Source organism: Macadamia integrifolia, chromosome 8, assembly GCF_013358625.1.
Source record: "Macadamia integrifolia cultivar HAES 741 chromosome 8, SCU_Mint_v3, whole genome shotgun sequence".
Classification (NCBI taxonomy): domain Eukaryota; kingdom Viridiplantae; phylum Streptophyta; class Magnoliopsida; order Proteales; family Proteaceae; genus Macadamia; species Macadamia integrifolia.
Genome location: NC_056564.1, coordinates 18,202,154 through 18,218,487, shown reverse-complemented (window position 1 = coordinate 18,218,487; position 16,334 = coordinate 18,202,154). Strand labels below are relative to the sequence as shown.

At 37.3% G+C, this 16,334-nt stretch overlaps 1 protein-coding gene and 1 pseudogene across 1 annotated transcript; both read right to left on the bottom strand.

Annotated features, from left to right (window-relative positions):
• LOC122086763 lies at positions 1-3,969 on the bottom strand (annotated as a pseudogene).
• Positions 3,970-9,141: 5,172 nt separating this feature from the next.
• LOC122087720 (protein MEN-8-like) lies at positions 9,142-9,469 on the bottom strand. The gene has a single exon (XM_042656931.1). It carries the CDS (start codon positions 9,403-9,405, stop codon positions 9,142-9,144), a length of 264 nt encoding a protein of 87 aa, XP_042512865.1. The 5' UTR covers positions 9,406-9,469.
• Positions 9,470-16,334: the final 6,865 nt, after the last annotated feature.

The window sequence follows — 16,334 nt, the reverse complement described above, 5'->3', positions numbered from 1 at the left end:
TCATTTATGCTTTTCGAAGAATTGAACGTGAAAACCATTTGGAAACCTTACACCAGGATCACGGATCACGTAATACATCTCCTCCTCCTTTAATTGTCTTCCACCTGATCAAATTTAGGTTTAATTAAAAAGGTCAGACTCTGGCCATCATCATATGCAACATCTAGCTGAGCATAGCAAGCCTTGTTACCACAATTTTTATATTGGGATTTATTTTGTACTTTAGAGGATTAGGTTTCTCTATATTGTATTGCATCAGAACGCTACATATAGAGTAGATCTCGTAAGGAGATTGAGAAGGTTAGGATTTTGTAATTTCTTTATCTGAATAGTACTGTAAGCTAATTAATCGCTCCCCTCTAATCAAATCAAATCAAATCAAATCAAAATGCATCAACATACCTATATTTTGTGATCAAGTGATGTAGAAAGATGGTCATCTGCAGCTTCACAAAGTCCGCTCCAGTACAGAATTTTCCCCACCTCCAAAACCCATGAAATTCTTCCCAGGATTTGATTCTATGCCCTGGTATTTAATTTCAATCACAAATATATTACTAGAATTAACCCTTTATAATTAGCAGTAAAAATCTATGTAGGAAACTGAACAGTAAAACATACTATATATCTTCTTAAGAGTTGTGATCAGATTATAAATAATATATGTATACCTTCCATCGCCATGGATTAAAGGTCAAGGGATCAGCAAAGTTGGCAGGGTCCAAATGAGCCGCAGGAGGACAAATCATAACCGCCCATCCTGCTGGAATTGTCCTGTGGAATTTAATTAGACAAAAAAAAAAAAATGATATATCTTAGGGATTACCAATTAAGTGATTAGAAATATATAATACTAACATTAATTCTATTTCTAATTACAAATTTATCTCAATTCAACATGCCATTTCTATGGATATCTGCCATTGTTTTTCTGAAAAGCAACGGGGCTGGATTCCCAAGCCTGAGTGTTTCAATGACAACCTGCAATAGAGAATTGATAATGAACAGCCGGATTAATTAGTAAGTACTTAACTGTACATCTTAATTAATAACTAAGATTTTTTATATATATATATATATATATATAACAACAGTACTAGCTAGACTGGTTATTGAGATTCTATCTTTATTTTTTTTTTGGGGGTATTCAAGCCTTCGGCCTGACTAATCTCGCGGGTCCATAATGATCTCACAACCGCATGAATCGGGTCATTGGGATCGGGTCACCAGAGTTGAGTGAGACACTGAAAGCAATAAAAAACACTAAACACCCCATGTGAGTGGCCCAAGGTGTGCCTAGTGGGAATCGAACTTTGAATGTCCGATTTAACAGTTCATACCAAGATCATTGCTCACCAACTGCGCTACCCCTTGGGTTATTGAGATTCTATCTAGCTATCTGCAACTCACCATGGACGTAAACATCATTGATTTATATTCATCCCATGTAATTCTCCCGGAATCCATATTTCCTCGTTTTTGTAGAATCATCTCATGCTCCTTCTGATACATAATAACCAGTAGTACTTAATTAGGTGGTTTTAGAAGTGAAGGTCAGAATCTTTCATCCACCTCAAAGGGCATAGAGAGAGAGAGAGAGAGTACATACAGTTAGTTCTTGCAGAACTGAAGGGTTGTCTGTGAGAAATTTGATGGCTAAAGCAATAAATTGCGAAGTTGTTTCGTAAGAAGCAAAGATGAGAGCGAATATTAAATGTACAATGATATCCTCAGTAAGGATTGTATCATCTTTCTTCAGTTCCTCAAGCATAACATCCAAGAAATCATCACCACGGTAGTGGTGCTGCTTGGTAGGTGATGATGTGCGCCTTTGATCTATGATGTTCTTTATCAATGTTGTTGCCTTCTTCCTCCCCTACATGAAAATATTAAAACCCAATTATGAAGGCCATTCCAAGTAATTAATATTAATGATGATGATGATGATGATGAAGCAGCTCCCATGCACGTACCTGTAAACATTTATAGTAAGGAGTGCCAGGTATTTTCAGAGGAAAAGAGATAAGACCTTGCTTGAAATCTCCAAAATTCTCCCTCAGTTTCTTGGAGCATTTTGCTTCATTATAACTAATCAGCTTCTCGGCAGTCAGGTTGAATATCATCTGTAGAAAACCCAAAAGTAAATTTAAAGGATATTTTGTTCCTTCCCCCTGTTGGGATATGATGTCTTGAATTATTCCACTTTCATTTGTGGGTTGAATCGAAAGGTCGTAGGCCTTGAGGGGCCTGACCTCTTTTAAGGCTATATTGGTATTTTGGTTAATTACTTGTATAGGGTTTCACTATGAATTGGTGACGAAAATTCTTTCTATGTAACCAATCTAAGAAAACTGTGAGGATGAGAGATTGTAACCCTATTCTCCATTATTGATAGTGAAGTAGATCTTATCTCACCGTGGACGTAGACAATCTTGTCGAACCATGTAAATCCTTTTATATTGTGTGATTGTTTGTTTCTGATTTTCATTTCTTTCTACATCATTTTAGGTTCTCGTTTTCTACAACCCCCTACCCCACTCTACCCTACCCCACCCTACCCTTATTTTTTTAATTAGAAAATGACATTGTGATTACTCTTTTCTCTCTCATATGTTGAAAGTAAAAAATACCCCTCACTTTTTCTTTAAACCTATACAAGCATGTTGATGACTATGAAGGAATTTCACCATCACTATGGCTTAAGGAAAACTTGGTCCTTAGTTTAACTACACGACAGAGAATTTTAGTTTGTCATATCCAATGATTTCCTTCTTAACCGAGGTTGCAACTTCAGTGTTTAAGCAACTTTATTAGAAGACTTAATGGTTGTCCAATAAATTTGCCACGTGCACAAGCATGCGAAAAGACAATTAAATCTTTTCATCAACTTTGTGTCATTCGGATAAAGTTCCCTCTAGGGATGCAACAGGGTTGGGTTGGGTTGGGCTTAGCTTTTGAAACCACGTTCAACCTTAAGTCCCCTTAGTGATTGGGATCAGGCTTGGCCTAATCCTGACTTGTTTAGGGCCTGAAAAAGCCAATCCTGAATTGCCCTCATGGTTGGGCCCAGCTGACCCTGATTGGCCCTGACCAAGGGGAGGGGGAAGGGAAATGTTGGGGCTGTAGTGAAGAAGACGACATGGCTGGCTTAGCCCAAGTCCTCAACCTTGGTATGGCCCAGCCTTAACTCAAAGCTAGAAATTTCCAACCCCGACTCGTTCTCAAGGTTAGAGTATCTAAGCCCAAGCCTTGTTTGGGTGTAGAGAAGGCTCGGACTGATAGGACCAAATTTGCACCCCTAGTTCCCTCATTATTATCTAACAAAAATGGATCTGACTATTTTTACCGTAGCAACTTCTTCTTTCAAGTCGACATTAGCCCGTTGGGTAGACCACAACCGTAGTTGTTTCATTGTTGCCTCCTCCATTTCAGAAAGCATATTTTCCTTCAAGTTTTGAGGACCAACCAAATTCAAAATCAGGTTCCTGAGGTATTTGTGAATGTACCCATTCAAAAAAGACATATTGTTTCCCAATGATCTTCATGAAGCTATCCATGTACCATAACTGAAAAAACTTTCCCTCTTGCTGGAAGATGAAGTTGTTGAATTCCTGATCAGTGGATACTACAACTGGCCGACCAAGTAGACTAGTGCGAAATAAAGGCCCATACCTGGCTTACAAACACATGAAATATCATTTTATGTGAAGGGTTTTGTGAGGGGGGGGGGGTTAAAGAGGAAAAGAAAATAGGTGTCCATTGCTACCTTTCCATTCTGTGTTTGATGAAAGGAGAAAGATCATTTGATGTGAAGGGGGAAAAGAATTGAAGGGTCTCTCCAAGGAGAGGCATCCCCATGGAACCTGGTGGTAGTTTGCCATTACATTTTGGGTTCCTCCAATTGTAAACCCAATGTGTAATGCATATGGTAAGAATAGCTATGGCCAATAAGAAAATAATTGGCCACATTTCTAAGAACAAGGTTGAATATAGTTTACTAGAGAACAATGGAGATGAAGTTAGAGTGGCTTTGAGAGAAAAATGGGTGATTGGAGGAACCGAGGGTGACCTACTTATATAGACAAAGCTCACTTAACATAGATTATATAGAGCTTTATTTTGTATATTCATCGATACCCACGATGTGTCTAAATCAACGAGCTGTACAAATTAAGAATTAATAAGATTGTCGTCACTTCACAAACGTCCTTGTCTTACATTCAATCTGAGAATACATACCAAACACAACCTTAATTATTGGATTATTTAAGTCCTTGTAATAGAACAAAAATAAAATTTTTAAACACAATTATATATATATATATATATATAACAAAAAAAAAGACACACACAATTGTATATGAAATGAGATGTTAACACGATGCTATTTAAAAATTGTGGGACAAACAAGAAAGGGTGCAAGTCAAGAAACACGTGGGTTCATCTAAGAAACAAAATGAGGTAGGAATTGAAAATATATATTATTGACCACTAATTTTGGAGTAGTCTTAGGGATCTAATAATTGAGAGTGATCTTAGATATATGATTGAGAGTAACTATATTCATACGCAATGTAAGGTATCGATTGGAATACATACTTTAATATGATATCAGAGCCAATTTGAGATCAACCTCGTCTCACATCGCCCCTAGCCCTGCCTTGCCACCGTTTTTAAGATTTTCTCTGCTTCCCTCCTTCCCCTTTATTGTTGTTGTGTTTGGCCTCCACTCTCGTGCACTCTTGTTATTGTGCACCCTTATTTCCCAGCTACCGTAGTACATAGTACCACTCTTGTGCATCCCTCCACCCACATCAAACCCCTATAATACCCTGCCTTTCATAACCTAAATCCTGTCCCCGCTCATCCTTGCAACCTACTTCACTCACCCTCGCCTCATCCTGCAAGCCCTCTCTCACCCTTAATTTAACTTATCCACCCTCACCCTCACCCTCACCTGCCCGAGTGACGCCCCACCTCTCCTACCACCCCCTCTTTCCCTAACGTTAATCTCCAACCTTGGTTACAACTTAGAAAAAAGATATTCCTTGATTATAAATTTTTTTTTTGGAGGTAGGACCCTTGATTATAATTACAGGGAATCTTATTACGTAAGAAAAGCGTAAAGAACTAATATAGGTAACAACCTGACAAGCATGGAACGTACGAACAAAAAAAAAAGAAGCAAATTAAATGGATTAAAAAGAGAAAATTAGTGGATTGGCTTATTCATTGTAGTTCCTCCTTTTAATACACAAGGATTTGTTTTATTGTAATTACAAGGTAGGTTGAAGAACTAATATATCTAAGAACCTGATGAACATGAGATCTACACAAGAAACAAATTAAATGAATTAATTAAAAAGAAAAACTTAATTATTGGATTGGCATTATTCATTGTAGGTCCTTATAATACACAATTAAGGCCTCCGAATAATGTGATTATATATAAAACAGGGTTGTTAGCACCATGCTCAAAAAAGTGATAGGGAAGAAAGAGTGCAAGTTTGACAACATGCGAGCTCATATAAGAACCAAAACGAGTTGGGCATTGTTAATGTATATCTGTAGACACCCAAACTTTGATTACTATATTTTGTTCCAAGCCTAATGTCCATTAAGGTTATGATTGTTCTTGTTACCGACCAAGACCCATTAAGGTGTTAGGCTGTGTTTGGTAGCTAAGAGAAGAAAATAAAATAAAAGAAAAGGTAAAAAAATTTCTCTTTGGGCTTGGCATGTTATTCAGTTTTTGAATTTTAAAATTCTCCAGAAATTATCCTTGGAATTGTGAAGTTTTCTTTTGTTCCCAAATAAAAAATCTTGCCTGAAACATAAGAAAACATGAAAAAATATAAAAAACTTTTCATTTCTTTTCTTCTAATGGTAACAAACATACATATTTTTTGGGAGAGGGTTAAGAATGCTAGCGAGATGTAATGAAATTAGGAATACTAGCAAATGGCTCATACGATTAGAGTAATTGAATCGTTGCCCTTCATTCATTACGTACTCCCCATTCATAAACCTACACAAGCACACCACACAATCCACAAAATCAAATCCACCACTTCCACTGCCACCAACACCGGCATCGGCGGTTTCTTCCTCCCATGCTCAGAGTAAGAGAAGACCCTGTTTGCGTTGAGCTGCTCAACCAATATAATTAGCCCAACCAAGCCGGAGCCCACAAGACTGAAATGGCCATTGCCGGCGACTACATCCACCGTATTCAATCTCGAGAAAACCACTGACTAGAGAAACCCAAGAAGCAAGCCGAATAAATAGTAGTGATTCTCCCGGAACCCGATACCAAATCCGAAACCAAATCCAACTGAGACATCCTCCATTGGTTCAACTCCCAACTCAAGAACCGGATTAAAGTCCGTTTGGGAGATTTTCCAAGGGTCCCGGATTTGTTGTCGAAAAGCGGACAGTTTTGGAAAGTATTGCTCCCTCGATCATATTGCCGAATTTTTCATGCAGACATCGCAAATACAAGAAAGAGTCAATGACCATCTCCGTCGGTAGATCATCATCTATCTTGGTCTGAATTCTATTGCTCTCTCACAAGGAGATGACCAGGAAAGAGAAATGAAAGGGAGGCGGAGTGGGAGACGGAGAGAAAGGGGAAAGTTAGAAGAAGAAGAAGAGGAAAAAAGACAATGGAGCAACGATATTGATAGCAATTTTGTAGGACAACAATTATAAATAATTGAAATCTTTTATTTTTCATCTGAAGATCACAAAACCGCTAATATACCTAATTCCAATGTAACTTACTAACATTCATTTCTTTTTCAATATTTTTTTTTTATTTTCCCACCTTTTCATTTATTTTCTTTCTCCTTTTTTTTCTTTTTCTAGATTCTTTCATTCCAACGCAACGTCTCTTTTATAGTGATGCAAACCCTACGTTATCTTACATTTATTGTTCCATCATTACCCTCTGATGATGATATCATGTTATCATGATGATGTAGTGACATCTATTCCCATTCATTGAGGTGGTAATTGGACGGATTCGCATCCTTTCCATTTAATTGGGTGTCAAATTACTAATCCAAGGGTTAGGGCGGGAAGATTTCGGACACATATCCCAATATACATGGACGTATATCTCAGGTTTTTTAAAGCCTTTGGATCATTAATTGTAAGCCCAATTAACTGAAGAGGATCTTCCTTCCCTATTGGATGGGCCGGGTTGGATTGAACTTTTTCACTTTAGGACCTCATACCATGATCGGCCCAATTAAATTGAGCCTCATAGGTTGAGCATGATTGTATTTATAAATGGTCAGTCTGATATCAGTGTACCAACACTCGAGATAAATGGGCCTTAGATGAGTTAATGAGGCATTAATCTTTAAATGGGCTTTGATTGAGTCATAATGGATTTTAAATTTGTTGGGCTAAGCAAATGAGTTTGAACATGTCGGGTGTTAATTGGTTGATCTTGGTTGGATACCCTTCGGGTTATTGCATCGAAAGTGACCGTTTATAAATTAGGTCAGGCTTGATCGATCAGACCCACCTGTGTCGATCTGAAATTGACGCCTCTACTTTCCATGCATTAAGATAAATATATATGAATTGCTCCCTTGTAAGATTATTCATGCGAATGATAATCAATAATAGTTTCATATGTTGCTTCATTTGTCCATATTTTTTTCATTTTTTTAGTAGAGAGAGAACCCTGCCAGTTTAGCGCAGAAAATGATCAAAATGGTTAGGGCGAACCAATGTTTGAATTTGAAACCGGAATTATGTATCTGATCTGGGCCCATATAGATATTGGTACTTCATATTGGGTTGCCCTGGATTAGAGTGGTTGTGTACATTACAGAAAGGTAGGACCAATTCTTATTCTGTCTCTCGATCTCCTTCCCTTTAAGGTGAGTGGGTGACGTTGATTCCAAGCGATGTCTAACCCAAGTCAACATCTCCCTTGAATTATTTGTTGGGTGATTAATTTCTGTGAATTATTGATGTTCCTTTACCATAAAAAAAAGTTCTAAAAAGTTCGTGGGGTTCAAATTCTTTGCGGTGAGAGTTCAGTGGCAGTGAACATCTAATGTTTGGGAGGGTCCCGATATACACCTCAGCCGCATTGAATCTTCACCGTCACTCATTGTCTCATTGCAGAGAAATTTTGTACAATTTCATGAAGGAAAGAAAGATTAAATACCATTTTCTGTCTCCGTCACTGCTGAATCAGCTCATAAAAAGTTTTGTAGAATACCCTCTCATGTCCAAAGTCGGAGACAAACTCTTGGCTTCGACTTTGGACAAGATGAGAGAAGGTGAGAAAAGAAAACAGTCATTGATGATACTTAATGTTTTGGTTTGACCAGAAACTATGTGATATTTCTCAAGAACGGATTTGTTGCTCATACGATCACCTGGTCGTACGAGTTAGTGACCAACACTTGTCTTTTTTGTTCTCAGATATACCCCTCTTTATCCTTGTAATGGCAGAAAGTGGGATAGGTGGTGATCGTTGACTCGTACAACTAGGTGATCGTACGAGCAACTGATTCTATCTCATATTTTTCTCTCTCCTCTTTACTTATTTATGGGAAAAAGTTCGCCACTGAGTAAGGTACCCTACTGCCTTTATATCTATCTCTCTTTTTCACATGAAATATACTTTACCATTTTATCACTTCTCATTAGTATGTTCTGCCCACCTAGGCCTTGGCCTTGGCCTGACGGTTTGCAATAGTCCATGGAGTATTTTGCTGAGTATTGGTCACTTGATCAACTCCTCTCAAGTGCATGGCCAATAGACCCTTGAAATTGATTTAAAAAAAAATATTATAGACCCTTGAACTTGTTTTAAGTAGCTCATATTTAAGTACTTTATGATCTGCACGGCATTGCCAAATTTCCAGTTCAAATCCACCTCTCATTAGCCATTCATAGGTTTCAAGTTTCAAGTACAGAGAGAGAGAGAGAGAGAGAGAAGAAAATAAGTAGAGAACTGCTGCGGCTAATAACTCCAATTTATTCAATGATCAGTACTCCCTGAGTCCAACCCTCTTGCTCATGGACCTGTCCATCAAAGATTAAGGAAATAATGACTAAGACTATATGGGTATAGAAAGAACACCATTGAGAGAGAAAGAGAGAGAGAGAATACTAACAAGTGAGAGAAGGCATGTTGCACTGAGTAGGAAGACGAGAGATAATCCTCATAGTATTACAGTAGCAAGTCTGATCAACATCTCTCATTGCATTGCAGCATTCAGTGCTGGGGTTGGGGTTTGATGACCCAGGCACCACAAAAGGGGCACAAACATTAAGGCTATTAAGCTCGTTTGCACAGTTCTGTGACAGACCCATTTGAACCTGTGTGGCAAGAGCAACAAGCAAGAGAGAGAGGATAAACTTTAGTGCTGCCATTACTTTGTTCTCTTCAAACTAATTCTCTCTTATTTACTCCTATTCCTTAGCATGTCCACTGCACTTCCATTTATATCTTACAATGTTAGCTAGTGGGGTCATGGACATAAGAGTGATCAAGGCTACTGGTGGGTCTTGTGTGACTTATCTACTCATTTGCTCCTGCATCACATAAAACTGTATGTGCCCATTGAGAGATGCTTAATTGGTCATTAAGATAATGTGATCCTAACCATCTGCCCAAAGGAAACTAAAGAAGGGAAAATGTTTTACTTCATTTATAATTTTATATTTTCTTGTAGATTATGAGCATATATGAAACCATTCCTGGACAACTTGGAGTCGGGGCCTTTCTTTTCGTACTATTTACGAATACGAAATTAATGGAAAAAATGTGATTCAATTGTCAACTATGCTCCTATCGAAAATAGGATTGACTACAGATTCGTAGTTGGTTCCATGCAATAATTTAAGTTCCTTCTTATACTTTCTATGAACATTTTATGGGTTTTTTCTTCTGCCCATTTTATGTGAAAACAAATGGGTTTTAACAACGTTTTACGGGAGTGCTTAGTGCTCTTCACTATTTTTAGTGAAAGTTGAATGGTTCTCATTCAATTTTGGTATGACCTGATCCATGTGGTTGGGAGGTTAGTATGGACCTGCGGGACTACTTGTCGTTAGCAAAAATTAAAAAAAATATATATTTTTAATTGTTGATGCAATTTGTAGGAAATTAATTTTCCTTTGTTATTTTGGTTTGATTAGTACAGTTGGATGTGTTTACCTCAGATCATGTTAATCATCAGCTTCATAGGGGTATTAGAGAGATGTATATACTTTAGAAAACTATCTAAATCAAACAAGATTTATGAAATCCAATTTCTAGTAGAACTACATAGACCTTTTGAAACTTAGGAAACTCTTTTTTAACATGAAATTCAAATTATATTTTTTCTTTACTCGAAAAGATTAATTATTAGATTAATATTGTATAAATTCATTATTAAATGGTGTTTATTTGAAGGCAAAGTGCCCACTACGGTAAACATGGACAAGCTTCGAGAAACGGATAGGTGAGACCATTGGATCAGCATAAGAGAATAGATTCAACTGTCAGATCAGTTTCACAAAAAACTCTCACTTTTAATTAGAGTGAGGATGAGAATCATGAGATGCTGGGATAGAGAAATCATGTCATGTGAAGAAAGAAAAAAAATCGTAAATTAAAAAGAAAAGAAAAAAGAAGAGAGAGAAAGGATGTGCAATGGCTATCACCATGTAAGCTCTCAGGTATGTGTATCAATCCCTAATTAGCATTTATTCGATCAATCATTTAAAGATCGGCTTGACCTACATTGATTGATAAACGTGTTGAGTATGACCTATTTATAAATAGATAGTACACGATGCAAAGGGTAAGTCCGATGGGTGGTCAACTAGATGCCATTTACAAGACCGAAAATTTATATATATATATATATATATTTCGTTTTGTTTTTTTTTTTTCCCATAGAATAGGGTATATAATACCATATATTGATATTTTTATCAATTATTGAATATAATTAAAATTTTCTAAATTATTGATGATTTAATAAAATATATTAAAATCTAACATAATTGAAGATCACTTAAGGCCTGTTTAAGGTTCGATTATAGCTTAGAACCCGATCGAATCCATTCGAGGACCGACTCATCCCTTAAATAGGTAGATCACGGTACAAAGATATAAGATTGTCAGGCCTGACTACACTCGACCAAAACAGACCCACCAAATGACAGCTCTACTCTGTGGTATTAAATTGGCTTTTTTTTTTTCCGCTCGTCCTTCACTTTATGAGACAATTCAATGTATCTATTAATTAATGGGTTACTGAGGTTTCTTTGTTTTTCTGATTTATTTCATAATTCTGCATTTTCATCTTAGCCATACTTTTTTATCTAGCAAAAAGAAAATCTTAGCCATACATGTCTCTAATCGAATATCAAGATGTACCCATTGGGGACCACCCAATTTTTATATGCTATAGCTACTTCAATCCATCAAATAATCACAGTGGATTTGCACTTGTTGTTCTTTCCAAATCTCAGTTTCCATTGTGACGCTTTGAGGGATCGTGCAAGGACTATAGTAAGCATGGCAGAATAATACTAGGAAGTACAAATTTGGATAAACAATTCTAATATTTGCAGATGGCTAACCCAAGATCACAGGAGGAGTGGCCTCTTGAGTTGTTTGGCGTTTTACATTCAACTGTGTGGTGTGCATGTCTAGGTCATTTCTGTCGTTGAATGCTCATTATACCTCACTGCTCGCTGCAGAGGATCCGGGCTTTCTCTAGAGACTAGAGGTGTTTTTAGAACTTCGTATCAAGCAAGATATGAAAACATTTATCTGTCTATCTCTCTTTTTCACATGAAATGACCTCACTATCCTCATATGTACAATAATGTTTCATCGCACGTCATTAGTATGCTCCCCCTCTACCTCTTGCTCAAAGAATCCTCTCCATTAAGAAAGAAAACAAACTCCTTAATGAGAACACATAAAGGTAACGGTGTCAATTCCATTCCCAGATCGATAGGCCCAATCAAGCCCAACACGTTTATGGTCCGATGGCGCTTGATCGGCCCAACTCTAATCAATCCAATGTATTAGCTCGACCATTTATATAGTATTTTTTTTGCTTTAGCACAATAAAGTATATACTGATATTTTATCAATTATTGAATATAATTATGTATAAAAAAATTCTAAATTATTAATAATTTAATAAATATATTAAAATTTCTAAAATCTAAGACAATTAAAATCCATTTAAAGCTTTGATGGTGCATTAACTCATTTAAGACCTGATTATAGGCCAATTAACCCTCTTAAATCCTGGAACCTGACCGACCCAACTATGCCCAATTTAATCCGCCTAATTTCATAAATAGACAGTTCGGTATGCAAGCCAAGAAACCCACCAAACCCGAATAAACCCGATCAATGTGTGGACCCCCTATCCAAATTATTGGGAAAATTACATGATTACCCACTTTTGGGTTTCCCTTTACAAAATTACCCAACTTATGTTTCAGTTAACAAAAATACATTCTTTTGGGTTTGGGTTTACAAAACTACCCAAAATAGTGTTCATCCCTCAACTGAGTAAGTTTATTGACAGTTTTACCCCCCCCACCTCCCACCTCCCACCCGCCACCCGCCACCCGCCACCCGCTCCTCATCCCAAAACATTGTTTTAGCTGGGACTTGCCAAGACACTTGTCTAGTAGGCCTCCAAAACTCATTGCAGAGACTTCACACCCAAATGTCACAGTATACTTAGAACTCCACTCAGTTCAGCAGGAACAGTCTCACACTAGTCACCACAATATCCAACATCGCATCCTCTATCAAGATGGGACAACATTTGACGAGTACTACTAGTGATCACGAAGATGGGCTCCCAAACCCACATTGGCTGAGTGCGGCAGGCAAGAAGCTACTCCAGAAATCGGCAAGCCATATCAAGCCGAATTTGGTGGTGGCATAGGATGGGTCCGGCAAGTACAAGACCATCAATGCGGCACTGAACGTTGTCCCGCATAAGAGCAAGAAGAGGACCGTCATCTACGTGAAGAAGGGAGTGTACAAAGAGAAAGTGTTGGTCCAATCTAGCAAATTTAACATTAGGATGATCGGTGATGGCATGGGTGTCACTGGTAGCCTCAATTTTGTGGACGGAACCCCCTACTTTTCAAAGTGCCACATTTGGTAATTAATCAATCTCCTCCCTTCACTTTCCCTTATTATTCAGCTCCTGTGGCCTACCTGCACTATTATAAGAACGAATTGATGATGACGATGGTAATGGTGATACAATGATGATGCAGTTGTGTATGGGAAAGGAGTCATGAGTCCAGACTCAGTATTGTTTGGGCCCACCACCACCCATTGGATTGAGATTACAAATTCTTTTTGGGTGCGATTGAGATTAGGATCTGGAGGATTATAATTACGTAGATAATGCCTGGCCCCACTCAATCATCATCAGATAATTTTCCTTAGACATCAAGTCAGACCAAAGAATACACCTAAAAAGATAGGATTGGGACAGATGCATCGAGTAGGATCCAACAGCTGGGATATATGTCAGGGTTTTCACAGTCTTCTCAGCCGTTGAATTCTTATTGTAACTCGTCGTTTATAGTAAAGATTTGAATTCATAGAGCTTTCTTTAGGCTATGCTTGGTAGTCAGGAGCATAGTTAGTAAATTCGGATTCGAGAATTATTCGGGTGGAGAATTATTCGGTTGATTAATTTAAGGATTCGGTCAAAAAAGCTTATCATGTAATTTTCTCTTAATTATTCCATATACGACTGTTCCATTATACACGGATCTCCCTAACGAACTCAAGTCCTAACGTTTGACTACTGGGCCTGTACAGCTTCGAACCTGGTCCCACTTTAAATTAACAGCATATCACCATTAGTCCAGACTCAGTATTGTTTGGGCCCACCACCACCCATTGGATTGAGATTACAAATTCTTTTTGGGTGCGATTGAGATTAGGATCTGGAGGATTATAATTACGTAGATAATGCCTGGCCCCACTCAATCATCATCAGAGAATTTTCCTTAGACATCAAGTCAGACCAAAGAATATACCTAAAAAGATAAGATTGGGACAGATGCATCGAGTAGGATCCAACAGCTGGGATATATGTCAGGGTTTTTACAGTCTTCTCAGCCGTTGAATTCTTATTGTAACTCGTCGTTTATAGTAAAGATTTGAATTCATAGAGCTTTCTTTAGGCTATGCTTGGTAGTCAGGAGAAGAAAAGAAAAAAAAAATCTAAAAAATAAAAGGAAAGAAAAAAATTGAAATAGTGAAAAAATAAAAAAATATATATATGTTTGGTAACCAAGAGAAGAAGAGAAAAAAAAAGAAAAAAATTCAAAAAATTTCGAATTTTAAAAGAGAGAGAGATACCTAAGAAATCATTATGTAATTATTCATTTTTTGTCTTATTATGTTTTCATATTTTTTCATGTTTTCTTGTATTTTTTGCAAGATTTTTTTTTCAACAAAAAAGAAAACTTCATAATTCTCAAGAGGAATTCTGAATTTCAAAAACTGTTCTTTTGGATGAAAACATACCAAGTGCAAAGATAAATTCTTAACCCAAAGTGTACCTTTTTCTTTTCTTATATTTTCTTCTCTTGACTACCAAATACAGCCTTAGAGTTTTGGTTCAAGTATTGCTAGCAATCAATCTCAATACCTGGATGATATAATAAAGAAAGAATGATGTGAACCAAAGGTAAAATTATTCAAAAACCTAATTTCTCTAAAAAGTCAAGGACAAAATTATCCGATATAGGCCAATCCATATTGATATCTAGATGGCTGATACTGGTCTAATAGCATTTACTAAATCCATGCTCGAAATAGCAAAAAAATGTCATATCGTCAAATACTTCAAGGGGCCTCTATTGTATAGCAGTCAACCAGTAGACGGTAGTCCAATGAGGTCTACCCTAGGACAAAGGGTAGGTCTTGAGTTCAACCCTTCCTACACTCAAATGACCTCACTTTGTCTAATATATACTAAAAAATTAATATTAATAATATATAATAAATGTGGTCCAATGGTCCCCTTTGTTAACCCATAGTGGATGGGTTTTGTTCTAACCCAATGTGGGTCTTCCACCCAAAAAGAATCATAGAAAACTCAAAATCTTTCTCCTCTATCTATAGGGAGAAACTAAAGAGGGGCTCCATTTAGGCATTGAAATTAATGTTCTTGAGCCTTCTTTTTCTCTACAAAAAGAGGTCAAAGAAAATGATTCGTAATTGCAAAGTATGTAGACCATTTGATTGTTCCCCAAGAAAGAAGAAACTCCCTTTCTCTCTCTATTTATTAGTAATAATATACTAAAGAAAAAAAGTTGTTCAATCTGATTTTCATTACATTTTTCTCCATCACCTCTCATATCATATCAGATGAATCTACTTCATACATTATTAAAAAGAAAAAGTAAAAGAAAAAAAAGCCTCCAACTTTATTCTTAGATCAGAACCAATAACTCCCACGAGGCCACGACCTGCTCTGATGGATTAATTCGAACCTGTCCCACCAAAAACAACAAGAGATAATCAACTTCACAAAATTACCAACCATTATGCACCAATTATACATGAAATGTGTGAAAAATTTCCTGCTATCCGGGTTGTGTCGAAATAGAATAATCCCTTTTCCCTTTGGGTTCATAAATACCTTCTAAAGTTTTAATATTTTCTGAAGAGATTGTTCTCAACTCAAATTCGCGAGTCCATGATCATTAGATTATAATGGAGTAATCTTACCGTTATGTTAAGATTTAAATATGAAACCCAAGTAACAAGAAAAATTTGTACTGAAATGTGAAAATAGAGAGAGAGAGAGAGTACAAGTGAAGGATGGAAGATGGCATTGACTGGGGAGAGAAGAAACGATCCTGAGAGTGTTGCAGATGCAAGCCCGGTCGACTCCGCTAATGGCACTGCAACATTGAGAGCTGGGTGGTGAGGGACTCCCCGGCAACACATATGGTTGACAACTTAAGAGGTTGGGGAGCTCGCTTGTGCAGTTTTGACTTTGAGCCACAGCCATCTGTGCCTGCGGCGCCACCACAACCACTACTGTCACGACGCCCACCACAAATGCAAACTTAATTAGAGAGTTCATCACACTAGTCGCCATTTCTACTACTATTTCTTTCAACCCCCACTCTCTGTCTATCCATTTTCGAGCTTCATAATCTCATCTTTATATAAAGTTGGGTTCTCTGTACCTTAGGAATTATGGTGACCGATGAGGTTACGGACTTGTGATCTTTGATAGTGAGGGGTGACTTTTTTCATGACCTAACTGCATCCTTCATTTCTTGATCAG